Raw genomic sequence first — 28,000 nt, 5'->3', positions numbered from 1 at the left:
TGTTCTATGAGACAGGATTTATTCCCACTTGGAAATAAGTGGATGTATTAGTGAGAGGCAACATGGTTTTGTGAAGGGGGAGGTCATGTCTCACTAACTGGATCAAGTTTTTTGAGGAAGTGATGAAGATGATTGATATGGGTAGGGCAGTGGATGTTGTCTACGTGGACTTCAGTAAGGCCTTTGACAAGGTCCCTCATGGCAGACTGGTGCAGAAGGTGAAGTCACATGGGATCAGAGGTCAGCTGGCAAGGTGGATACAAAACTGACTCAGTCAAAGAAGACAGAAGGTAGCAGTGGAAGGATGTGTTTCTGAATGGAGGGCTGTGACAAGTGGTGTTCCTCAGGGATCAGTGCTGGGACCTTTGCTGTTTGTAATATATATAAATGATTTGGAGGAAAATGTAACTGTATTGATTAGTAAGTTTGCGGACAACACAAAGGCTGGTGGATTTGTGGATAGCAATGAGGACCATCAGAGAATGCAGCAGAATATAAATCGGTTGGAGACTTGGGTGGAGAGATGGCAGATGGAGTTTAATCCGGACAAATATGAGTAATGCATTTTGGAAGGTCGAATACAGATAGGAAATATACAGTAAATGGCAGAACCCTTAGGAGTATTGATAGGCAAAGGGATCTGGGTGTACAGGTACACAGGTCATTGAAAGTGGCAATGCAGGTGGAGAAGGCATATGGCATGCTTGCCTTTGTCGCGTGGGGTATAGAGTTTAAAAATTGGCAAGTCATGTTGCAGCTTTATAGAACTTTAGTGAGGCTGCACTTGGAATACAGTGTTCAATTCTGGTCACCACACTACCAGAGGATGTGGAAGCTTTGGAGAGGGTACAGAAAAGATTTACCAGGATGTTGCCTGGTATAGAGGGCATTAGACATGAGGAGAGGTTGGAGAAACTTGGTTTGTTCTTGCTGGAACGACGGAGGTCGAGGGGAGACCTATTAGAAGCCTAAAGATTATGAGAGGCATGGACAGAGTGGATACTCAGAAGCTTTTTCCCTGGGTGGAAGAGTCAATTACGAGGGGGCACAGGTTTAAGATGCGAGGGGCAAGTTTTAAAAGAGACGTATGAGGCAGATTGTTTACACAGAGGGTGGTCGGTGCCTGGAAATCATTGCCCGGGGAGTGGAAGTAGATACAGTCGTGACTTTTAAGGGGCATCTTGACAAGTACATGAATGAGATGGGAATAGAGAGATAAGGTCCCCGGAAGCATAGTGGGTTTTAGTTAAGTCAGGCAACATGGTCGGTGCAGACTTGGAGGGCCGAAGGGCCTGTTCCTGTGTTGTAATTTTCTTTGTTCTTTTGTTCTTTTTGTTGACTCCCTGGTGCCAGTGTATGGGCTGTCACTCAGTGGCTTCTGGACTTTAGAATCATAGAATTCCTACAGTACCGAAGGAGGTTGTTTGGCCCATCAAGTCTGCACCGACCACAATTCTATTCAGGCTCTATCCCCATAACCCCATGTATTTACTCTGTCAATCCTGCTGAGACTGAGGGCTAATCAACCTAACCCACGCATCTTCGAACTGAGGGAGGAAAGCGGAGCACCTGGAGGAAACCCACACAGACACAGGAAGGATGTGCAAACTCCACAGTCACCCAAGGCCCCGGAACCCTGGCGCTGTGAGACAGCATTGCTAACCATTGTATCACCATGTTGCCCTGGAGAGGGAGGGTGAACAGCCAGTGGACGTAGCACATTTCTATATACCAACAACATAAGTAAACAAAGGGATGAAGTCTTGTAAGCTGAATGTAGGAAGATAGCCTTTGCAACCTCGAGCTCTTGGGACCCCAAGTACACAGTGGCATAGTGGATGGTGAAGAAAGTTACCTCCTAACTGCAGATTGTTTACACAGAGGGTAGTTGGGATCTTGATCCAGTGGGCTGACAATGGCAGACGGAGTTTAGAAACATAGAAACACTATAGCACAAACAGGCCCTTCGGCCCACATGTCCCTACCTACTAGGCTTACCTATAACCCTCTATCTTACGAAGTTCCATGCACTTTTCCAGAAGTCTGTTTAAAGACCCTATCGAATCTGCCTCCACCACCGCTGCCAGCAGCCGATTTCCACCACCCTCTGAGTGAAAACCTTACCCCTGACATCTCCTCTGTACCTACTCCCCAGCACCCTAAACCTGTGTCGTCTTGTGGCAACTATTTCAGCCCTGGGAAAAACCCTCTTGGAATCCACTCGATCAGTACCTCTCATCATCTTATACAGCTCTGTCAGGTCACCCCTCATCCTTCACCTCTCTAAGGAGAAAGGACCGAGTTCTCTCAACCTATCCTCATAAGGCATGCCACCCAATCCAGGCAACATCCTTGTAAACCTCCTCTGCACCCTTTCAATGGCTTCCATGTCCTTCCTGTAATGAGGCAACCAGAACTGAGCACAGTACTCCAAGTGGGGTCTGACCAGGGTCTTATAAAGCAGCAGCATTATCTCCCGACTCCTAAATTCAATTCCTCAATTGATGAAGGCCAGTACACCATACAGCACCTTAACCACAGCCTCTACCTGCGAAGCTGCTTTGAGCATCCTGCAAATCCGGACACCAAGATCCTTCTGATCTTTCACGCTGCCAAGAGTCTTACCCTTAATATTATAACCTGTCATCCTATTTGACCTGCCAGAATGAATCACTACACACTTAACTGGGTTGAAGTCTGTCTACCATTTCTCCGCCCAGCCTTGCATCCTATCAATGTCTCATTGCAACTTCTAACATCCCTCCACACAATGCACAATACCTCCAACCTTTGTGTCATCAGTAAACTTATCAACCCATCCCTCCACTGCTTCATCCAGGTCATTTATAAAAATCACAAAGAGCAAGAGTCCCAGAACAGATCCCTGGGGCACTCCACTGGCGACTGACCCCTATGCAGAAAAAGACCCATCTACAACCACTCTTTGCCTTCTGCGGGCAAGCCAGTTCTGGATCCACAAAGCAATGTCCCCTTGGATCCCATGCCCCCTCACTTTCTCAATAAGCCTTGCATGGGGCACCTTTTCAGATGCCTTGCTGAAGTCCATATAAACCACATCTACTGTTCTTCCTTCATCAATGTGTTGAGACACATTCTCAAAAAATTCAATCAGGCTCGTAAGGCACGATCTGCCTTTGACAAAGCCATGCTGGCTATTCTTGATCATACTATACCTCTTCAAATGTTCATAAATTCTGCCTCTCAGGATCTCCTCCATCAGCTTACCAACCACTGAGGTTAAGCTCACTGGTCTTTAATTTCCTGGGCTATCTCTTCTCCCTTTCTTGAATAAAGGAACCACACATCCACAATCCTCCAGAACCTCTCCCATCTCCATTGATGACACAAAGATCATCGCCAGAGGCTCAGCAATCTCTTTCCTCGCCTCCCACAGTAGCCTGGGACACATCCCATCCGGTCCTGGCGACTTCTCTAACTTGATGCTTCTCAAAAGCTCCAACACATCATCTTTCTTAATATCTACATGCTCAAGCTTTTCAGTCTGCTGCAAATTAATTTAGACAAATGTGAGGTGATGCATTTTGGTAGATTGTAGGCAGGACTTACTCAGTTAATGGTAGGGCATTGGGGAGAGTTATAGAAAAAAGAGATCTAGGGGTACAGGTTCATAGCTCCTTGTAAGTGGAGTCACAGGTGGACAGTGGTGAAGAAGGCATTCGGCATGCTTGGTTTCATCGATCAGAACATTGAATACAGGAGTTGGGACATCTTGTTGAAGTTGTACAAGACGTTGGTAAGGCCACACTTGGAATATTGTGTGCAGTTCTGGTCACCCTATTATAGAAATGATATTATTAAACTGGAAAGAGTGCAGAAAAGACTTACTATAATGCTATTGGGCCTTGATGGATTGAGTTCTAAGGAGAGGCTGAATAGACTGGGACCTTTCTGGAGTGTAAAAGGCTGAGGGGTGACCTTTATAGAGATTTATAAAATAATGAGGAGCATAGACAAGGTAGACAGTCAATATCTTTTCCCAAAGGCAGGGGAGTCTAAAACTAGAGGGCATAGGTTTAAGGTGAGAGGGGAGAGATACAAAAGTGTCGAGAGCAGCAATTTTTCATACAGAGGGTGGTGAGTATTTGGAACAAGCTGCCAGAGGAAGGAGTCGAGGTGGGTACAATTTTATTTTTTAAAAAGCATTTAGATAATTACTTGGGTACAATGGGTATAGAGGGATATGGGCCATATGCGGGATGAGTTTAGGGGTTTTTAAAAAAAAAGGCAGCATGGACAAGTTAGGCCATAGGGCCTGTTTCGATGCTGTAAACCTCTATGCTGTAGGAGATAAATTAAAATTCAGAACCTCAAATGTCGTAATCTCAGGACTGCTTCCAGAGCCGTGCTAGTGAGAGCAGGACTAAGCGGAGAGATGAGATAGAAACATCAAAACTAGAGGCAGGAGGAGGCTATTTGGCCTTTCAAGCTTGCCCCGCCGTTCATTCTGATCATGGCTGATCGTCAAATTCCATACCTTGATTTCCTCCCTTGCTTTCCCTCCTATATCCTTTGATCCCTTTAGTCCCAAGAGCTGTATCTAATCTCACAATGTTTTGTCCTCAGTTACTTTCTGTGGCAGTGAATTCTACACGTTCACCACCCTCTGGTTGAAGAAACATCTCCTCATCTCATTTCTAAAAGGTTTACCCTTTATCCTCAACCTGTGATCCCTAGTTCTGGACTGCGCCACCATCAGGGACATACTTTCTAAATCTACCCTGTCTAACTCTGTTAGAATTTTTTAAGTTTCTGTGTTCGCTCTCGCTCTTCTAAACGCAAGTGAATATAATTCTAACCGACTTAGTCTGTCCTCGTATGACCTGCCACCCCAGGAATTAGTCTGGTAAACCTTTGCTGAACTCCTTCTTTAGCAAAGACATCCTTCCACAGATAAGGACACCAAAACTGCAACAATACTCCAGGTGTGGCCTCACCAATGCCATCTATAATTGCAGCAAAACATCCCATTCCGATACTCAAATCCTTTCTCTATAAAAGCCAACGTAGCATTTGCCTTCTTTACTGCCTACTATATCTACATGCTTACTTTCAGTGACTGATGCACAAGGACTCAGAGGTCTCGTTCAATATTCACCAAGCAATAATCTGTCGTGCTATTATTGCTATCAAAGTGGATAACCTCACATTTATCCACATTATACTACACTTGCTATGCAGATGCCAAAAGCTCAGCCTGTCCAAATCACAATAAAGCATCCTTCTCACAGCTCACTCCCCCATCCAACTTCGTATCATCTGCAAATTTGGAGATAATACATTCAGTTCCCTCTTCCAAATCATTAATAATATGTGAACAGTTTCTGTCCAAGCACAGATCCAAGATGAACCCTATTAGTCACTGACAGCTAATCAGAAAAAGACCCATTTATGCCAACTCTCGACTTCGTATCTGCTAACCAGCTTTCTCTGCATCTCAAGACATTACCTGTATTCCCATGTGCTTTAACTTTCCATAGTAGTGTATTATGTGAGTCCTTGTCAAAAACCTTCTGAAAGCCTAAATAAACCGCATGCACTTGTTCTCCTCAGTCAATTTGACTCATTACATCCTCAGAGAATTCCAATAGACCCGTCAAGCATGATTTTCCTTTTGTAAATCCATGGTGACTTTGTCTGATTATACCATTACCGTCCAAATGCTAATTTATGGAATCCTTGAAAATGGACTCGAGCAACTTCCCCAGTACCAACATCAAGCTCACTGGTCAATAGCTTCCTGTTTTCTCTCCATCTCCCTGTTTGAACAGCAAGCTTACATTAGCTACCCTCCAATCTGTAGGAACTATTCCAAGGTCCAAAGAATTTTGGAAAATAACCACCAATGGATCTGCTATTTCTTGGGCCACTTCCTTAATTACTCTGGGATGAAGATTATCAGGACCTGGAGATTTATCCACCTTTATTCCCATCAATTTCCCCAAAACCAGTTTACTACTAATGCTGATTTCCTTCAGCTCCTCACTAAAACATGTTTCTCTCGGCACTTCTAGCACATAATGTGTCTTCCTTTGCGAAGACTGAAGTAAAGTACAAATTTAATTTCTCGGCTATTCCTTTATTCCTCGTTATGAATTTTCCTGTTTCTGACTGCAAGGGGCCTACATTCATTTTTGTCAATCTTTTTCTTTTCACGTACCTATAGAAACGTTTACCGTCAGTTTTTATATTCCCGCTAGCTTACTTTCATACTTCATTTTTCCCTTCTTAATCAATCCCTTGGTCCTTCCTTTGCTGACTTTTAAATTGCTTCCAATCCTCAACCCTATTGCTTTCTTTTGCCAATTTGCAAGCTTCTTCCTTGAATCTGATGCTATCTTTAATTTCCCTTGTAAGCCACGGTTTGGCATGGTGGGAGAAATGGTATCCCAGGGAACAGTTTAGATTCCTTGAGGCATTGGGAGCAGTTCTGGGGAAGGCAGAGCCTGTACAAACTGGATGGGTTGCACCAGGGCAGAGCTGGGATCTATATCCTTGTCAGGAGGTCTGCCCAGTCTGCCTGGACACTTGTGCCTGGTATCACCTGGGCTGTTACTGTTTTACAGTAGATGGTCAATAATGTCATACAAACACACCAAGCAGTAACAGTTAGAATTAATACAATCAATCCATGCCCGTTCCCTTCTTCACAGGGTCTCTGACACAAATTTTGAATTCCTGTCTGGCCACAGGGCAAGTGCCAGAGAACTGGAGGACAGCAAACGTGGTCCCACTTTTCCAGAAGGGTAATAGAGGTGAACCGGGAAATTACAGACCAGTGAGTCTCGCATCAGTGGTAGGGAAGCAGTTGGACAAAATTCTGAAGGAGAAAATTAATCTCCAATTGGACAGGCAAGGCTTGATCAGAGATAGTCAGCGTGGCTTCCTCAGAGGGACGTCATGCCTAACTAATTTGTTCGAATTTTTTTTGAAAATGTAACTAATTATGTGGATGAGGGAAGTTCAGTTCATGTGTCTTGTATGGATTTTAGCAAAGCTTTTGATGAGATCCGTCATGGGAGACTGACTGTGAAGGTTAAACACATGTAATTCAGAGAAACTTGGTGAAGTGGATCAGAAACTGGCTCAGCAATTCGACGCAAAGGATATTGATAGAAGGCTGATTGGCTGGAGACCAGTGTCTAGTGGTGTACCACAAGGATCTGTACTGGGACCCTTATTGTTTGTTGTATACATATATGATATAGATGATAATGTGGAGGGAATGTTAAGCAAGTTTGCAGATGACACCAAGATTGGTAGAGTGGTTAATAGTAAAGAACATGGTTGTAGGTTACAGGAAGATATAGATGGATTGGTCAGATGGGCAGAGCAGTGGCAGATATTGGATTGGTTTATGCGGAGAGACTGAGTAGGCTGGGGCTATACTGTTTGGAATTCAGAAGAATGATGGGAGATCTTATAGAAACATAGAAGATTATGAAGGATATAGAAAATATAGAAGCAGGGAAGTTGTTTCACTGGCGAGTGAAGCGAGAACTAGGGGGCATAGCCTCAAAATAAGGAGGAGCAGATTTAGGGCTGAGTTGAAGAACATAGAACATTACAGCGCAGAACAGGCCCTTCGGCCCACGATGTTGCGCCAACCAGTTAAAAAACAATGACCCTCTAACCTAAACCAATCCCTTTCCATCCATAAACCTATCCACGGATCTCTTAAACGCCCCCAAACTAGGCGCATTTACAACTGCAGCAGGCAGGGCATTCCAATCCCTCACCACCCTCTGGGTAAAGAACCTACCCCTGACATCCGTCCTATAACTACCACCCCTTAATTTAAAGCCATGCCCCCTCGTGCTAGCTTCCTCCATCCGAGGAAAAAGGCTACCACTGTCCACCCTATCTAAACCTCTAATCATCTTATATGTTTCAATAAGATCCCCTCTTAGCCGCCTTCTTTCTAACGAAAACAACCCCAAATCCCTCAGTTTCTCCTCATAGGACCTCCCCTCCATACCAGGCAACATCCTGGTAAACCTCCTCTGCACCCTCTCCAAAGCCTCCACATCCTTCCTGTAATGTGGGGACCAGAACTGCACACAGTACTCCAAGTGCGGCCGCACCAGAGTTGTGTACAGTTGCAACATGACGCTGCGACTCCTAAATTCAATCCCCCTACCAATAAACGCCAAGACACCGTATGCCTTCTTAACAACCTTATCTACTTGATTCCCAACTTTCAGGGATCTATGTACACATGCACCTCGATCCCTCTGCTCATCCACACTATTCAGAGTCCTCCCATTAGCCCTATACTCGACACATCTGTTATTCCTACCAAAGTGAATTACCTCACACTTCTCCGCATTAAACTCCATCCGCCACCTCTCGGCCCAGCTCTGCAACCTGTCCAAGTCTCCCTGCAAACTATGACACCCTTCCTCACTATCTACCACTCCTCCGACTTTGGTGTCATCAGCAAATTTACTAACATAATTCCACATAAGAGGAACTTATGTGGAATTCCTTGCCCAGTGAAGCAGTTGAGGCTACCTCATTGAATATTTTTAAGGCAAGGATTTTTGAACAGTAAAGGAATTAAGGGTTATGGTGAGCGGATGGGTAAGTGGAGCTGAGTCCATGAAAAGATCAACTATGATCTTACTGACTGGCAGAGCAGGCTTGAGGGGCCAGATGGCCGACTCCTGCTCCTCGTTCTTAGGTTACTTAACCTTGATAAGTGTGAGGGGTTGCACTTTGGGCAAAGAAACATGATGAGACCAGAAGACATAAGAGCAGAATTAGGCCCATGAGGGAGTATTTAATGAATGGCAAAACACAGGGTAACTCAGAAGAACAGGGGGATCTTGAGGTAATTATTCACAGATCCCTAAAGGTGGCAGAGCAGCTGAAATAGCTTAATTAAGAAGGCATATTGGACACTTGCTTTCATCATCGTGGTCCAGAGTATAAGATATGGAAATGCTGGCACTGGACTAGGGTGGGCACAGTAACAAGCCTCACAACACCAGGTTATAGTCTAACAGGTTTATTTGGAATCATAAGCTTTTGGAGCATTGCTCCCTCATCAGGTGAGTCCCACTCGGTGCTCTGAAAATTTGTGATTCCAAATAAACCTTTTGGACTTTAATCTGATGTTATGAAAAGCAAGGAGGTAAAGTTGGAATTCGACAGAGAGTTGGTTAGGCCACAGCTGGAGTACAGTGTGCAGTTCTGGTCACCTCACTATAGGAAGGAGGTGACAGCATTAGAGGAGGCACAGAGGAGGTTCACCAGGATATTGCCTGGGTCGGAGCATTTGAACAATAAGGAGAGATGGATGGACTTGGATTGTTTTCTCTGGAGCAGAGAAGGCTGAGGGGAGACATGATTGAGGTGTCGAAGATTGAGAGGTAGGGACAGGGTGAACACAGGAAGCACCTATTCCTTTGGTTGAGGGGTCAATCATAAGGGGATATAGTTTTATGATGAGGGGCAGTAGATTCAGAAGGGGTTTGAGGAAAATAAACTGAGGGTGGTGGAAATTTGGAATTCCTCTGTACCTTATCTAGTGCAGTCACATCCTTTGTATAGTGAGGCAACCAGGTAACTTAGGGGAATAATTAGAGATGTCTTGAAAAGTGTACATATTACAGAGAAGGAGGTGCTGAAGTGCACCAAGATAGATGAATCCCTGGGACATGATGAAGTGTATCCCAGGACATCATGAGAGGCAAGGGAGGAAATTGGAGGTCCCCTTGCAGAGATATTTGAATCATCGATGTTCACAGGTGAGGTGTCTTTAGGTTGAAGGGCGGCAAATATGCCTTTGTTTAAAAAGGGCTGCAGGGAAAGTCCTGAGCACTACAGGCCGATGAGCCTCACATTTGTGATGGGTAAATTGTTGGAAGGTATTTTGAGAGAATCTACAGGCATTTAGAGACACAAGGACTGTTTAGGGACAGTCAGCATGACTTTGTGAGTTGAAAATCATGTCTCACAAATTTGATTGAGAATTTGAAGGGGTAACCAAGAAGGGAGATGAGGGCATAAGAATATAAGAAATAGGAGCAGGAGTAGGCCATCTAGCCCTTCGAGCCTGCCCTGCCATTCAATAAGATCATGGCTGATCTGAAGTGGATCAGTTCCACTTTCCCGCTTTCTCCCCATAACCCTTAATTCCCCTGTCTATCAGAAATCTATCTACCCGTGACTTAAATATATTTAGCGAGGCAGCCTCCACCGCTTCAAAGGGCAAAGAATTCCAGAGATTCACCACCCTTTGAGTGAAGAAGTTCCTCCTCAACTCTGATCTAAACTGTCCCCTGCTTATCTTGAGGCTGTGCCCTCTAGTCCTGCTGTCCTTTCTAAGCAGGAAGAATCTCTCTACCTCTACCCTATCCATCCCCTTCATTATCTTATACATCTCTATAAGATCCCCCCTCATCCTTCTAAACTCCATCGAGTACAGACCCAGTCTATTTAGCCTCTCTTCATACGCCAACGCCCTCATCTCCGGTATCAGCCGAGTGAACCTCCTCTGCACTCCCTCCAAGGCCAAAATATCCTTGCGTAAGTGCGGCGATCAAAACTGCACACAGTACTCCAGCTGCGGCCTCACCAGTACCCTGTACAGTTGCAGCAAGACCTCCCTACTTTTATATTCTATCCCCCTTGCTTTAAAGGCCAACATTCCATTCGCAGAGCAGGGTAGTGCAGTTCATGTGGTCTATATGGACTTTAGCAGGGCCTTTGACAAGGTACTGCATGGTAGGTTGTTGCATAAGGTTAGATCTCTCAGGATCCAGGGTGATGTATCTAAATGGATACAAAATTGTCTTGATGACAGAATGTGGAGATGCCAGCATTGGACTGGGGTAAACACGGTAAGAAGTCTCACGACACCAGGTGAAAGCAAACACCACTAGCTTTCAGGGCTTTGTCCCTTTGTCAGATGAGTGGGGAGTTCTGATCACAAACAGAGTATATAAAGGCACACTCAGTTTACAGAATATTGATTGGAATCTGAGTTTTTACAGGGAATCAAGTCTTAAAGGTGCAGACAATGTGAATGGAGATAACATTAAGCACAGGTTAAAGAGATGTGTATTGTCTCCAGATAGGACGGTAAGTGAGATTTTGCAAGCCCAGGCAAGTCATGGGGGTTACAATTAGTGCGACATGAACCCAAGATCCCGGTTGAGGCCTTCCTCATGTGTGCGGAACCTGGCGATCAGTCTCTGCTCAGCGACTGTGCGCTGTTGTGTGTCGTGAAGGCTGCCTTGGAGAATGTTTACCTGAAGATCAGAGGCCGAATGCCCATGACCAGTGAAGTATTCTGCAATAGGAAGGGCACAGTGTTGCCTGATGACTGTCGAGCGGTGTTCATTCATCGATTGTCGTCGCATCTGCATGGTCTCCCCAATGTACCATGCCTTGGGACATCCTTTCCTGCAGTGCATCAGGAAGACGACGTTGGCCAAGTTGCAAGAATATGTGCCGTGTACCTGGTGGATGGTGTTCTCACGTGAGATGATGCCATCTCTGTCGATGATCTGGCGTGTTTTGCAGAGGTTGCTGTGGCAGAGTTGTGTGGTGTTGTGGTCACTGTTCTCCTGAAGGCTGAGTAGTTTGCTGCGGACAATTGTCTGTTTGAGATTGTGCGGTTGTCTGGAGGCAAGAAGTGGGGGTTTGGGGATGGACTTGGCGAGATGTTTGCCTTAATCAGTGACGTGTTGAAACTCTGGAGAAGATGTCATAACTTCTCCGCTCTGGGGAAGTACTGGACGACAAAGGGTACTCAGTCCGCCGTGTTTGTCTTCGAAGGAGGTTGGTGCAGTTTTTCGTTGTGGAGTGTCAGAAATGTCGATCAATGAGTCAAGTGCCATGTAATGTTCTTATGAAGGCATCTTTCAGTGTCTGGAGCTTTTTGTTGTGATCCTCCTCATCTGAGTTGATCCTGTGTGTACGGAGGGCTTATCCGTAAGGGATGGCTTCTTTAACATGATTAGGGTGGAAGCTGGAGAAATGGAGCATTGAGCGCCATCTGCGCTCTCGAGACCAACTGCAACATTGTCATCAAACCAGCAAAGGAGGGGCTATTGTCATACTGAACAGAACGGATTACTGCAAAGAAGTGTACCAACAACTGAACAACGAGAATCACTACAGACAGTTACCCGCTGATCTGACCAAAGAGCACACCCGTAAACTCAACACCCTGATCAAGACCTTTGATCCGGATCTTCAGAGCACCCTGCGTGCTCTCATCCCATGTACTCTCCGCGTTGGAGATCTCTACTGCCACCTAAAGATACGCAAGGCAAACACACCCGGCTGTCCCATCATATCGGGCAGTGGGGCCCTGTGCGAGAACCTCTCCGGCTACGTTGAGGGCATCCTGAAACCCATTGTACAAAGAACCCCCAGCTTTTGTCACGACACTATGGACTTCCGACAGAAAGTCAGCGCACATGGAGCAGTTGAACTAGGAGTACTCCTGGTCATAATGGATGTCGGCGCTCTATACCAGCATTCCTGCATGACGATGGCATTGCTGCAACTGTCTCAGTACTCAACACCAACAACTACCAGTTTCCAGATGCAATTTTACAACTCATCTGCTTCATCCTTGATGAGAATGTCTTCACCTTCAACAACCAGTTCTTCATCCAGACGCGGAACAGCCATGAGGACCAAATTCACATCTCAGTATGCCAACATCTTCATGCACAGGCTCTAACAAGACTTCTTCACCACACAGGACCTTCAACCGATGCTATACGCTCGATACGTTGATGACATTTTCTTCTTTTGGACTCATGGTGAACAATCACTGAAACAACTGTAAGATGACATCAACAAGTTCCATCCTACCATCAGACTCACCGTAGACTATTCTCTGGAATTGGTTGCATTCTTGGACACATGCATCTCCATTTAAGGACGGTCACCTCAGCACCTCGCTGTACCCAAGCCCACTGATAACCTCACGATGCTCCACTTCTCCAGTTTCTCCCCCCAGCCATGTTAAAGAAGCCCCTCCGGACAAGTCCTCTATATACACAGGATCTACTCAGATGAGGAGGATCGCAACAGACACCTCCAGATGCTGAAAGATGCCCTCATAAGAACAGGATATGGCGCTCGACTCATCGATCGACCAGTCCCAACGCGCCATTATGAAAACCCACATCGACTTCCTCAGAAGACAAACATGGGACACAGTGGACAGAGTACCCTTCATCGTCCAGTCCTTCCTCGGAGCAGAGAAGCTGCGACATCTTCGGGGTCTTCAACACGTCATTGACGAAGATTAACATCTCGCCAAGTCCATCCCCAAACCCCCACTTCTTGCCTTCAAACAACCGCACAACCTGAAACAGACCATTGTCCGCAGCAAACTACCCAGCCTTCAGGAGAACAGTGACCACAACACCACACAACCCTGCCACAACAACCTCTGCAAGAGATACGGGATCATCAACAAGTATGCCATCATCTCACGTAAGAACACCACCCACCAGGTACATGGTACATACTCTTGCAATTCAGCCAATGTTGTCTACCTGATACGCTGCAGGAAAGGATGTCCCGAGGCATGGTACACTGGGGAGACCATGCAGACGCTACGACAACGGATGAATGAACACCGCTTGACAATTACAAGGCAAGACTTCCTGTTGGCATGCACTTGAGTGGTCACGGGCATTTGGCCTCCGATCTTTGGGTTAATGTTCTCCAAGGTGGCCTTGGACACACGACAGCTGAGCAGAAACTGATAGCCAAGTTCCGCACACATGAGGATGGCCTCTACCGGGATCTTGGGTTCATGTCACACTATCTGTAACCCCCACGACTTGCCCAGTCTTCCAAAATCTCTCAGCTGTTCTGTCTGGATACAATACACATCTGTTTAACTTGTGCTTAACGCTCTCTCCACGCACATTGTCTGCACCTTTAAGAATTGATCAACTGTAAAGACTCACATTCTAATCAGTATTCTGTAAACTGTGTGTGCCTTTATATGCTCTGTTTATGACCAGAACACTCCACTCACCTGACGAAGGGGCAAACCCCGAAAGCTAGTCAGTTTACTATCAAATAAATTTGTTGGACTTTAACATGGTGTTATGAGACATAGAACATTACAGCGCAGTACAGGCCCCTCGGCCCTTGATGTTGTGCCGACCAGTGGAACCAATCTAATGACCCTCTAACCTAACCTATTCCAATGTTATCCATATGCCTATCCACTGACCATTTGAATGCCCTTAAAGTTGGCCAGTCCACAACTGCTGCAGGCAGGGCGTTCCATGCCCTTATTACCCTCTGAGTAAAGAACCTACCGCTGACATCTGTCCTATAATTACCACCCCTTAATTTAGAGCTATATCCCCTTGTGTTAGCCGTCACCATCCAAGGAAAAAGGCTCACTATCCACCCTATCTAACCCTCTGATCATCTTGCATGCCTCAATTAGAACATAGAACACTACAGCACAAACAGGCCTTTCGGCCCACGAGTTGCGCCGATCACATCAACACCTATCTATAACCCCCAATCCCATAAAACCCCATATACTCATCCAGAAGTCTTTTAAAAGACCCCAGCGAGTTCGCCTCCACCACCACTGACGGCAGCCGATTCCATTCACTCACCACTCTCTGAGTGAAAAACTTACCCCTGACATCACTTCTGTACTTTCCTCCCCGCACCTTAAATCTGTGCCCTCTCGTAGCGACCATTTCAACCCGGGGAAATAGCCTCTCAACCTTCTTGAGGTCACCTCTCAACCTTCTTCTTTCTAACAAAAACAACCTCAAGTCCCTCAGCCTTTCCTCATAAGACCTTCATACGTGAGATGTCTTACTACGTTTACCCCAGTCCAACGCTGGCATCTCCACATCACAATCCCCATGGACAGCGAGGACCCAAAGAAGGCGAAAAACTGCGGCAGGCGACGGTGCAGAGGGACCTCGGGGTCCTTGTGCATGAGTCGCAAAAACCCAGCTTGCAGGCGCAGCAGGTGGTCAGGAAGGCGAATGGGATGCTGGCCTTCATGGCGAGGGGGATTGAATATAAAAGTAGGGAGGTCTTGCTGCGGCTGTATAGGGCATTGGTGAGGCCGCAGCTGGAGTACTGTGTGCAGTTTTGGTCGCCATACTTACGCAAGGATATTTTGGCCTTGGAGGGGAGTGCAGAGGAGGTTTACTAGGCTGATTCCGGAGTTGAGGGGGTTGAGCTATGAGGAGAGGCTTACTCGTTAGAGTTTAGAAGAATGAGGGGAGATCTCATTGAGACGTATAAGATGATGAATGGGATGGATAGGATAGAGGTGGAGAGACTCTTCCCACCCAGAAAGGATAGTAGGACTAGGGGGCACAGCCTCAAGATAAAGGGGGGGCGGTTTAGAACGGAGTTGAGGAGGAACTTCTTCACTCAAAGGGTGGTGAATCTCTGGAATTCTCTGCCCGTTGAAGTGGTGGAGGCTGCCTCGCTAAATATTTTTAAGACGCGGGTTGATGGGTTTTTGATAAGAGAGGGGATTAAGGGTTATGGGGAGAGGGCGGGAAAGTGGAACTGAGCCACGACAGATCAGCCATGATCTTATTGAATGGCGGGGCAGGCTCGAAGGGCTGGATGGCCTACTCCTCCTATTTCTTATGTTCTTATGTTAAAGCTAAAGGCTCCGCAGTCTCATCCCTTGCCTCCCAAAGTATCCTAGGATGCATCCCATCTGGCCCAGGGGACTTACTGACCCTCAGGTTGTTCAAAATTGCTAATACATCTTCTGTCAGAACATCTATCTCCTCCATCCTATCAGCCTGTATTATGCATTCATCCTCAAAAACATAGCCTCTCGCCTTAGTGAACACTGAAGAAAAGTATTCAATCAACGCCTCAGCTATTTCTTCTGACTCCGTGCACAAGTTCCCACTACTGTGCTTGATAGGCCTTAACCTCACCCTGGTCATTCTTTTAATTCTCACGTAAGAGTAAAAAGCCTTGGGGTTTTCCTTTATCCAACCCACCAAGGATTTCTCATGTCCCCTCCTAACTATCCTAAGTTTTTTTTCTTAGCTCATTAAAGCTCATTTAGCTCATTCCCCAGCAGCAAGTTCCAGGCAAGCACCACACTCTGTGTAAAAAAAAAAAAAAATCTGCCTCATACATCTCCTTTAAACCTTGCCCCTTGCATCTTAAACCTCTGCTCCCTTCTAATTGACTCTTCCGCCCCGGGAAAAAGTTTCTGACTATTCGCTTTGTCTGTGCTTTTCATAATATTGTAGACTCCTATCAGGTCACCCCTCAATCTCTATTGTTCCAGTGTGAACAAACCAAATTTCTCCAATCTCTCTCCATAGCTATTGCCCTCCATACTGGGCAACATCCTGGTAAATCTTTTCTGTACCCTCTCCAAAGCCTCCACGTCTTCCCGATGGTGTGGCGAGCAGAATTGAACACTATATTCCAAGTGCAGCCTAACTAAGGTTCTATAAAGCTGTAACATGACGTGTCAATTTTTAAACTCAGTGCCCCAGCTGATGAAGGCAAGCATGCCGTATGCCTTCTTGACTGCCTTCTCCACTTGCGTTACTACTTTCAGTGACCTGTGTACCTGTACACTCAGATCCCTTTGTCTATCAATACTCTTAAGGGTTCTGCCATTTACTATATATTTCCTGTCTGTATTCGACCTTCCGAAATGCATAACCTCACGTTTGTCCAGATTAAACTCCATCTGCCATTTCCCTGCCCAAGCCTCCAACCAATCTGTATCCTGCTATATCCTCTGGTCCTCATCGCTATCTGCAAAAATCCTCTGGACAATGAAGATTATTTCATGCTCAGTACATTTTCTGTTCATTTTTCAGAGTGTTATTCGATGCCTGTGGCACCCAAAGCTGAACCAGATTATGGTGGGAACAGGAAATGGACTGGCAAAAGTCTACTATCATCCAGTCAAGAGTCAAAGGTAAAAGGTGATTGTTCAAAAAGCTGTCAGTTGGAAAGAGGTCAGCACCAGACTGTGTATACACTTACCATAGAAACTCCGCTATTCAGTTAGATCATGGCTGATCTTTTCGTGGACTCAGCTCCACCTACCCGCCCACTCACCATAACCCTTAATTCCTTTACTGTTCAACAATTTATCTATCCTTGCCTTAAAAACATTCAATGAGGTAGCCTCAATTGCTTCACTGGGCAGGGAATTCCACAGATTCACAACCCTTTGTGTGAAGAAGTTCCTCCTTAACTCAGTTCAAAATCTGCTTTCTCGTATTTTGAGGCCATGCACCCGAGTTCTAGTTTCATCTGCCAGTAGAAACAACTTCCCTGTTCCTATCTTATCTGTTCCCTTCATAATCTTATATGATTCTGTAAGATTCTTTTAAATATGAATATAGCTCCAGTCCAGTCAGTCTCTCCTCATAAGACAACCCTCTTAACTCCAGAATCAACCTGGTGAGTCTTCTCTGTATTCATAAGAACATAAGAAATAGAGCAGGAGTAGGCCATCTAGCCCTTTGAGCCTGCCCCGCCATTCAATAAGGTCACGGCTGATCTGTCGTGGCTCAGTTCCACTTTCCCGCTTTCTCCCTATAACCCTTAATTCCCTTGCCTACCTAAAACCTATCTATCCGTGTTTCAGAAGGCATTTGACAAGGTGCCTCACAAGAGGTTATTACACAAGGTCAGGGGACATGGAGTTGGGGTAGGGTGTTAGCATAGATAAAGGATTGGCTGTCAAATAGGAGGCAGAGAGTGGAGGTCATTGGGTGCTATTCGGATTGGCGGATGGTGATTAGTGGAGTGCCCCAGGGGTCGGTGCTGGGGCCTCAGCTTTTTACCATTTATATAGATGATCTGGAGGAGGGAACCGAGTGTAGGGTGTCGAAATTTGCTGATGACACCAAGATTGGTGGAACGGCAAATTGTGCCGAGGGTGTGGAGAGTCTGCAGAAGGAGCTAGATAGGCTGGGTGAATGGGCCAGGAAATGGCAAATGGAATTTAATGTTGGCAAGTGTGAGGTGGTCCACTTTGGTAGGAATAATGGTAGGAAGGACTGTTACTTACGTGGCGAAAAACTGCAGCATGTGACGGTGCAGAGGGACCTCGGGGTCCTTGTGCATGAGTCGCAAAAACCCAGCCTGCAGGTGCAGCAGGTGGTCAGGAAGGCGAATGGGATGCTGGCCTTCATAGCGAGGGGGATTGAATATAAAAGTAGGGAGGTCTTGCTGCAGCTGTATAGGGCACTGGTGAGGCCGCAGCTGGAGTACTGTGTGCAGTTTTGGCCGCCGCACTTACGCAAGGATATTTTGGCCTTGGAGGGAGTGCAGAGGAGGTTTACTAGGCTGATTCCGGAGTTGAGGGGGTTGAGCTATGAGGAGAGGCTGAATAAACTAGGCTTGTTCTCGTTAGAGTTTAGAAGAATGAGGGGAGATCTCATTGAGACGTATAAGATGATGAATGGGATGGATAGGATAGAGGTGGAGAGGCTCTTCCCACTCAGAAAGGACAGTAGGACTAGGGGGCACAGCCTCAAGATAAAGGGGGGGCGGTTTAGATCGGAGTTGAGGAGGAACTTCTTCACTCAAAGGGTGGCGAATCTCTGGAATTCTCTGCCCTTTGAAGTGGTGGAGGCTGCCTCGCTCAATGTTTTTAAGACGCTGGTTGATAGGTTTTTGATAGGCAAGGGGATTAAGGGTTATGGGGAGAGAGCAGGAATGTGGAACTGAGCCACGACAGATCAGCCATGATCTTATTGAATGGCGGGGCAGGCTCGAAGGGCTGGATGGCCTACTCCTGCTCCTATTTCTTATGTTCTTATGTAAATATATTTAGCAAGGTAGCCTCCACCACTTCAACGGGCAGAGAATTCCAGTGATTCACCACCCTTTGAGTGAAGAAGTTCCTCCTCAACTCTGTTCTAAACCGCACCCCCCCCCCCCCCTTATCTTGAGGCTGTGCCCTCTAGTCCTGCTGCCCTTTCTGAGCGGGAAGAACCTCTCTACCTCTACCCTATCCATCCCCTTCATTATCTTATATGTCTCTATAAGATCCCCCCCTCTTCTAAACTCCGAGTACAGACCCAGTCTATTCAGCCTCTCTTCATTGTCCAACCCCCTCATCTCCGGTATCAGCCTAGTGAACCTCCTCTGCACTCCCTCCAAGGCCAATATATCCTTGCGCAAGTGCAGCGACCAAAACTGCACCCAGCACTCCAGCCTCATCAGTGCCCTGTACAGTCGCAAAAGACCTCCCTGCTTTTATATTCTATCCCCCTCGCTATGAAGGCCAGCATCCCATTTGCCTTCTTGATCACCTGCTGCACCTGCAGACTGGGTTTTTGCAACTCATGCACAAGGACCCCCCGGTCCCTCTGCACCGTCGCCTGCTGCAGCTTTTCACCCTTTAAATAGTAATCCCTCCTACTATTATTCCTGCCGAAGTGGATAACCTCACACTTGCTAACATTGTACTCCATCTGCCAGGTCCTCGCCCACTCGCTCAGCCTATCTAGATCTCTCTGCAGACTTTCCACACCCTCCGCACAATTTGCTTTTCCACTTATCTTTGTGTCATCAGCAAATTTCGACACCCTAAACTCAGCCCCCTCCTCCAGATCATCTATATAAATGGTAAATAGTTGAGGTCCCAGCACCGATCCCTGCGGCACTCCATTAGCCAATCCGAATAGCACCCATTGATACCAACTCTCTGCCTCCTATTAGACAACCAATCCTCTATCCACGCTAACACCTTACCCCCAACTCCGTGCCCCCTAACCTTCTGAAGCAACCTTTTGTGAGGCACCTTATCAAACGCCTTCTGAAAATCAAGAAACACCACATCCACCGGTTCCACTCTGTCTACCGCACTAGTCATATCCTCATAGAATTCCAATAAATTTGTCAGACACGACTTCCCCTTAAGACACGACTTCCCCTCTAGTGCCAGTATATCCTTTCTCAAGTAAGGAGACCAAAACTGTACTGGCTTTAAATTAAGGGGGGGTAGTTATAGGACGGATGTCACGGGTAGGTTCTTTACCCAGAGGGTGGTGAGGGATTGGAATGTCCTGCCTGCTGCAGTTGTAAATGCGCCTAGTTTAGGGGCGTTTAAGAGATCCGTGGATAGGTTTATGGACGAAAAGGGATTGGTTTAGGTTAGTGGGTCATTGTTTTTTAACTGGTCGGCGCAACATCGTGGGCCGAAGGGCCTGTTCTGCGCTGTTATGTTCTATGTACACTGTACTCCAGGTGTGGCCTCACCAGCACCTTATACAGCTGCAACATAACCTCACTGTTTTTAAACTCCATCCCTCTAGCAATGAAGGACAAAATTCCGTTTGCCTTCTTAATTACCTGGTGCACCTGCAAACCAACATTTTGTGAATCATGCCAGGTCACCCAGATCCCTCTGCACAGCAACATGGTGCAATTTTTTTACCATTTAAATAATACTCATTTTGCTGTTATTCCTGTCAAAATGGGTGACCTCACATTTACCAACATTGTACTCCATCGACCAGACCCTCGCCCACTCACTTAAACTATCTATATCCCTTTGCAGACTTTCAGCGTCCTCTGCACACTTTGCTCTGAGTGTCATCTGCGAATTATAATATACTACACTTGGTCGCCAGTTCCAAATCATAAATGTAATGTACCAGATGTTCTGAGAAAAATAAGTTTTAGTGAGGAGCTGAAAGATGTCAGCATTAGTAGATAAATGGTTTTGGGGAAATTAATGAGATTGGAGGTGAACCCCAGAATACCTAAGGGAGTGGCCCTAGAAATAGTAGGTACATTTGTAGTTATTTTCCAAAATTCTTTTGAATTCTGGACTGATTTCTACAGATTGGAGGGTAGCTAAATTAAGCCCACTATTCAAAAAGGGAAGTCGAGAGAAAGCAGGGAACTATAGTCCAGTGAGCCTAACTTCTTTGATTTATTGTTGTCACATGTATTGTAGTGACAAGTAATGTTCCTCGCAAGCTATACAGACAAAGCATACTGTTCATAGAGTATGTACAGGAGAAGGAAGGGAGAGGTCCATAATGTAGGGTTGCAGTCATAGCTAGGGTGTAGAGAGAGATTAGCTTAGTACAAACCTTCGGTCTGAGCGCTCCCCTTCTCCATCACCTACCTATCATAGAACGCTACAAGGAAGGACTGTAGGAGAAGGGATAACCAGCTGTGGTTATCGAAGGAAATAAAGGAGAGTATTACATTAAAAGCTGATGTGTTCAGAGTGGCTAAAAATAGTGGGGAATTAGAAGATTGGGAAAGATTTGAAAAACAACAAAGAATGACTAAAAAGGTGATAAAGAAAGGAAAGATAGAGTGTGAAGCCAAACTAGCACTAAATATAAAAAAATGACAGTAAAAGTTTTTACAAATATGTAAAGAGGAGGAGACTGGCTAGAGTGAACATTGGACCCTTGGAGGACGAGCAGGGGAATTTAGCGGTGGGCGATGAGGAAATGGCTGAGGCTTGAAATACGTTTTTTGTGTCGGTCTTCACGGAGGAGGACACAAATAGTTTGCCAGATATTAAAGATAGAAGGATGGTAGGAGATGAGGTCCTTAATGCGATTACTGTCACTAGAATATAGAACACTACAGCACAAACAGGCCCTTTGGCCCACAAGTTGCGTCGATCACAGCTGTACCTACCGAGTCATGTAACTCCCAATGCCATTAGATCCCATATACTCATCCAGAAGTCTTTTAAAAGACCCCAGCAAGTTCGCCTCTCCCACCACCGACGACAGCCGATTCCATTCACTCACCACCCTCTGAGTGAAAAACATACCCCTAACATCTCCTCTGTACCTGCTCCCCAGCACCTTAAACCTGTGTCCTCTTGTAGCGACCATTTCAGCCCTGGGAAATAGCCTCCGAGAATCCACCCTATCTATTCCTCTCAACATCTTATAAACCTCTTTCAGGTCACCTTTCAACCTTCGTCTCTCCAGGGAGAAGAGTCCCAGCTCCCTCAACCTATCTTCAGAAGGCATGCCTTCCAATCCAGGCAACATCCTTGTAAATCTCCTCTGCACCCTCTCAATACGTTCCACATCCTTCTACCTAGAGAGGTAGTGTTTGATCGACTAACGGGACTGAAGATAGACAAGTCCCCAGGACCGGATGGAATGCATCCCAGGGTTCTGAAAGAAATGGCAGAGGTGATAGCGGATGCCTTAGTAATTATTTATCAAAATTCACTGGACTCTGGGGAAGTGCCGGAAGATTGGAAAACGGCTAATGTTACGCCTCTGTTTAAAAAAGGTAGCAGACAAAAGGCAGGGAATTATAGGCCGGTTAGTTTAATGTCTGTAGTTGGAAAAGTGCTTGAATCCGTCATCAAAGAAGAAATAGTGAGGCATGTAGAAAAGAATGGTCTGATCGAGCAGACGCAGCATGGATTCGTTAAGGGGAAGTCGTGTTTGATGAATTTATTGGATTTCTATGAGGATGTGACTAGTGCAGTAGACAGAGGGGAGCCGGGTGGATGTGTTTTTAGATTTCCAAAAGCTGTTTGATAAGGTGCTCACACAAGGTTGCTGCGAAAGGTTAGGGTGCGTGGAGTTGCGGGTAGGGTGTTGGCATGGATAGAGGATTGGTTGTCTAAAAGGAAGCAGAGAGTTGGAATCAATGGGTGCTATTCTGGTTGGCAGTTGGTGACTAGTGGAGTGCCGCAGGGATCGGTGCTGGGGCCTCAACTGTTTACCATTTACATGGATAATCTGGAGGAGGGGGCTGAGTGTTGGGTAACGAAATTTGCTGATGACACGAAGATGAGTGGAAAAGCGCATTGCATGGAGGGTGTGGAAAGTCTGCAGAGAGATCTGGATAGGCTGAGCGAGTGGGCGAGGACCTAGCAGATGGAGTATAATGTTAGCAGGTGTGAGGTTATCCACTTTGGTAGAAATAATAGTAGGAGGGATCATTATTTAAAAGGCAAAAAGATGCGGCATGCTACGGTGCAGAGGGACCTGGGGGTCCTTGTGCATGAGTCGCAAAAACCCAGTCTGCAGATGCAGCAGGTGATCAAGAAGGCGAATGGGATGTTGGCCTTTATATCGAGAGGGATAGAATATAAAAGCAGGGAGGTCTTGCTGCAACTGTACAGGGTACTGGTGAGGCCGCAGCTGGAGTACGGTGTGCAGTTTTGGTCGCTGCACTTGCGCAAGGATATTTTGGCCTTGGAGGGAGTGCAGAGGAGGTTTACTACGCTGATACCGGAGATGAAGGGGTTAGCCTATGAGGAGAGATTGAATAGACTGGGTCTGTACTTGTTGGAGTTTAGAAGGCTGAGGGGGGATCTTGTAGAAACATATAAGATAATGAAGGGGATAGATAGGGTGGAGGTAGAGAGATTCTTCCTGCTCAGAAAGGGTAGCAGAACTAGAGGGCACAGCCTCAAAATAAACAGGGGGGTGGGGTGGGGCGGTGGTGCAGTTTAGATCGGAGTTGAGGAGGAACTTCTTCACTCAAAAGGTGGTGAATCCCTGGAATTCTCTGCCCATTGAAGTGGTGGAGGCTACCTCGCTTAATGTATTTAAGTCAGGGGTAGATAGGCTTCTGATAGACAAGGGAATTAAGGGTTATGGGGAGAAAGCGGGAAAGTGGAACTGAGCCACTTCAGATCAGCCATGATCTTATTGAATGGCAGGGCAGGCTCGAAGGGCTAGATGGCCAACTCCTGCTCCTATTTCTTATGTTCTTATGTTTACCTGCTCCCCAGCACCTTAAACCTGTGTCCTCGCGTAGCGACCATTTCAGCCCTGGGAAATAGCCTCCGAGAATCCACCCTATCTATACCTCTCAACATTTTATAAACTTCTATCAGGTCGCCTCTGAACCTTCGTCTCTCCAGGGAGAAGAGACCTAGCTCCCTCAACCTATCTTCATAAGGCATGCCTCCTAATCCAGGCAACATCCTTGTAAATCTCCTCTGCACCCTCTCAATAGCTTCCACATCCTTCCTGTAGTGAGGTGACCAGAACTGCGCACAGTACTCCAAGTGGGGTCTGACAAGGGTCTTATAAAGTTGCAGCATTACCTCCCGACTCCTAAACTCAGTCCCTCGATTAATGAAGGCTAGCACACCATACGCATCTTCCACCTGCGAGGCCGATTTAAGAGACCCAAGGCCCTTCTGCTCCTCAACACTGCAAAGAGTCCTACCCTTGATATTGTACTCCTGCATCCCATTGGACCTGCCAAAATGGACCACTACACATTTATCCATGTTGAAGTCCATCTGCCAGTTCTCCTCCCTCTCACACTGTCGACAAGCTCTATTTGTGAGCTAACTTCCTCTCTCCCAGTCACTTCACTTTGATTCCCGCCCCACCAACTATTCTAGTTTAAACTCTCCCCAGTCGTCTTAACAAACCTCCCAGCCAGGATATTGGTCCCCCTGGGATTCAAGTGCAACCCGTCCTTTTTGTACAGGTCGCACCTGCCCCAAAAGAGGGCCCAATGATCCAGAAAGCAGATTCCCTGCCCCCTGCTCCAATCCCTCAGCCATGCATTTATCCTCCACCTGTTTCCATTCCTACTCTCTCTGTCTTGTGGCACAGGCAGCAATCCCAAGATTACTATCTTTGCATTCCTTCTTCTCAACTCTCTACCTAGATTCTCTTTTTGCGATCCCTTCCCTTTTCCTACCTATGTCAGCGGTACCAGTGTGTTCCACGACCTCTGGCTCCTCTCCCTCCCACTTCAGGATATCGTGGATGCAATCAGAAACATCCTGGATCCCGGCACCAGGAAGACAAACTACCATCCGAGTTCTCAACTGCTTCCACAAAATTGCCTGTCCGACCTCCTCACCGTAGAGTCCCCTAACACTACTGCTTTCCTCCACCTACCCTTACCCTTCTGAGCTACAGGGCCGAACTCTGCATCAGAGGCACGGCCACTGCTTCCACCAGGTGGGCTGTTCCCACACACACACACACACACACACACACACACACACACACGACAGATGTCCGAGGTAGACATTTTACTCAGAGCGATTGGGGTGTGGAACGCATTGCCTGCTGTGATAGTGGAGTCAGACACTTTAGGAACTTCCAAGCGGTTTTTGGATAAGCACATGGAGCACACCAAAATGATAAGGAGTGGGATAGCTTGATCTTGGGTTCAGACATAGCTCGGCACAACATTGAGGGCCGAAGGGCCTGTACTGTGCTGTACTGTTAGAATCATAGAAATCATAAAGTGCAGAAAGAGGCAATTTGGCCTATCGAGTCTGCACCGACCACAATCGCACCCAGGCCCTACCCCCATGTCTCTACGTATTTACCCACTAATCCCTCTAACCTACACATCTCAGGACACTAGGAGTCAATTTAACATGGCCAATCAACCTAACCCACATATCTTTGGACTGTGGGAGGAAACAGGAGGGAACACATGCAAACATGAGGAGAATGTGCAAACTCCACACAGACAGTGACCGAAACCGGGTGAATTCTATGTTCTGTGTTCACCAGACTGACTCCTGGAGTGACAGGGTTGTCGTGTGGGAAGGGTTGGGTCAAATGGGCCTATATTCACTGAAATTTAGAAGATTGAGAGGGGATTTAATCAAAATGTGTAAAGTTCTATCAGGCTGAACAAACTGGATTCAGGGACATTTTTTCCTTTGGCTGGTGAATCTAGAACAAGGGGTCACAGTCTCCAGACAATGGGGTAGGTCATTTAGGACTGAGATGAGGTGAAACTTCTTCACTGAGAGAGTGGTGGACCTGTGGAATTCTGTATCACAAAGGCTGTGGAGGCCAAATCACTGAATATGTGTAAGAAAAAAGTAGATTTCTAGGTTCTAAACATGTCGAGAGTTGTGGGGAGAGCGTGGGGATATGGCATTAAAATAGAGGATCAGCCATGATCACATTGAAGGGCTGAAGGGCCTGTTTCCCGTGCTGTATTGTTCATTGAATGACAGGACAGATTTGAATGGCGAAGTGGCCTACTCCTGCTCCTATTTTCCATGTTTCCATGTTTCAAGGGGTGGCACAGCGGTTAGCATTGCTGCCTCTCAGTGCCAGGGGCCTGGTTTCAATTCCAGCCTCGGATCACTGTCCGTGTGGAGTTTGCACATTCTCCCCGTGTTTGCATGGGATTCCTCTGTGTGCTTCAGTCCACAAATGTGCAGGTTAGGTTGATTGGCCATGCTAAATTGACCCTAGTGTCAGGGGGATTAGCGGGGTAAATATGTGGGGTTATGGGAATAGGGTCTGGGTGGGATTGTGGTCAGCGCAGGCTCGATGGGCCGAATGACGATCTTCTGTGCAATAGGGATTATATGATTCTATGACCCAACCAGCCTCTGTTTGCAAAACTCCAAATCGTGTCTGACATCAGATGTGATTCTGATATTGGACATTTGCGAAATAATCTTGTGTGCTATGAATCACATTGACAACCAGTTTAATACAAAGGGCCTGTTCTTTGCAGACAGTAAGAACACATAGAGATATTACACCTGTTTCAGGCAAAGAAAATAAGTGAAAACATTAGCTAATCACTCCTCAGACAATACTTTGAGCAATCAGGGTCAAGTTGCCTGGTTTAAATGTCAAACAGTGCTTGTCAGTCACCATCAACTGGTGCATTCTCCATGACAAATCCTTCTGTTAATCAGAATCCACTTAGCAACCAATCGGCACTCTTTTCCTGTACACTATAAATTGTTGCTTTCTTCTGTTGGTATTCCTGCAAAGTGTCCTGATGAGTACAAAACCAGAAGTTTCGACCTGGCTCTCCAACAATTGTATTTATTTTTGATTAACTTGAAAGGTTGGTATTGTGTTTTCAAAAGTTTTAATTGAAAGGAAAAAGAACCTGTCTGTGTTTTTTCAGTTACATTTTAAGGGAGACAGATTATAAGCATTTGACACATAGAAATGGTGAATAGCCAGGACTCTGAGGACAAGGAATATTGATACTGGCTCTGTATCTCAGTTTTGACTTCAGTTGTCTTGAATCATTTCAAACGTTTGTCCCTTTGCCAATTTTGAATCCATATCCTGGACCTCAATTTCGGTGGTTAATTTCAAAATGTCTTTTTCTGGTCAATAAACACATCAAATTCACTACCCTAATGAATCTTCCCCATTATTTCATATAACAGTTTGATTAAGTTAGACAATCACAATCTGCCTTTAATAAATCTGTGCCGAATTACATTTATTCACCCAAGTTGCCAATTAAACTTGTTCCCAAATTTTCTCAAAATATTTCTGCGTTATAATTTTGACTGGTCTTGACTGGGTTAATTAAAGGCTTTGGTCCCACACCATGGAGTAAAGCATGGTCAAACCAGCTCGATGTCTACGAACCCAGCCCATGTTCTAGTTCCAACCCCATCTTGAGTCTTAACCCGAACAGCTCTATATCTTGGCATGGGCAAACACTGCGCAAGCTGAACTCCAACCCAGGGTCCAGTTTCAGACCCGGACCCTGCAGAAGTACAGCAGCCCACTCCAGGCCTCAGCTTGAGCTGAAAAGTCAAGTTTGATGAGTAGGTTTAGACCCCCTCAGAGCGTTTCATTCATTGACCAGAACTTCCTGTTTTGCAGAGGGGCTAAACTCTGTGTCGTGAAAACAAAGCGAAAAGCAAAACAAAGTCAGACTGTCACACAGGATTATGTTATCACACGTAAGTACAGCACCTCTCCAGGAAAACAGCTCTAATGCAACACAGCCACTCTTCCAATCTGAAGAAAGGCATGAACAAGCTCAATCCCCTGCCACATGCAGGGGAACAATGCAGCATCAGTCATAGGTAATGTCGGCAAATTCTGTTTTAGAACATAGAACACCACAGCACAAACAGGCCATTTGGCCCACAAGTTGTGCCAATCATATCCCTGCCTACCAGGCCTACCCATAACTCTCAATCCTATTAAATCCCATGTATTCGTCCAGAAGTCTCTTAAAAGACCCCAACGAGTTCGCCTCCACC

At 46.1% G+C, this 28,000-nt stretch overlaps 1 protein-coding gene across 5 annotated transcripts in view; it reads left to right on the top strand.

The window, feature by feature from the left end:
- The window catches only part of wdr70 (WD repeat domain 70), a 190,032-nt gene that overhangs the window by 142,257 nt on the left and 19,775 nt on the right, over positions 1–28,000 (top strand). For all 5 annotated transcript variants that reach the window (XM_080183355.1, XM_080183359.1, XM_080183358.1 and 2 more), the window contains exons 14-15: positions 16,878–16,978; positions 27,615–27,694. In XM_080183355.1, the coding sequence (XP_080039481.1) occupies positions 16,878–16,978; positions 27,615–27,694 (181 nt within the window). The remainder of the gene's footprint in view (positions 1–16,877; positions 16,979–27,614; positions 27,695–28,000) is intronic.

This window comes from Carcharhinus amblyrhynchos, unplaced genomic scaffold (genome assembly GCF_965287045.1).
Source record: "Carcharhinus amblyrhynchos unplaced genomic scaffold, sCarAmb.v2.hapA chromosome_265, whole genome shotgun sequence".
NCBI lineage: Eukaryota > Metazoa > Chordata > Chondrichthyes > Carcharhiniformes > Carcharhinidae > Carcharhinus > Carcharhinus amblyrhynchos.
Note: the sequence above shows the minus strand (reverse complement) of the source record. Positions and strands in the feature narration are given on the sequence as shown.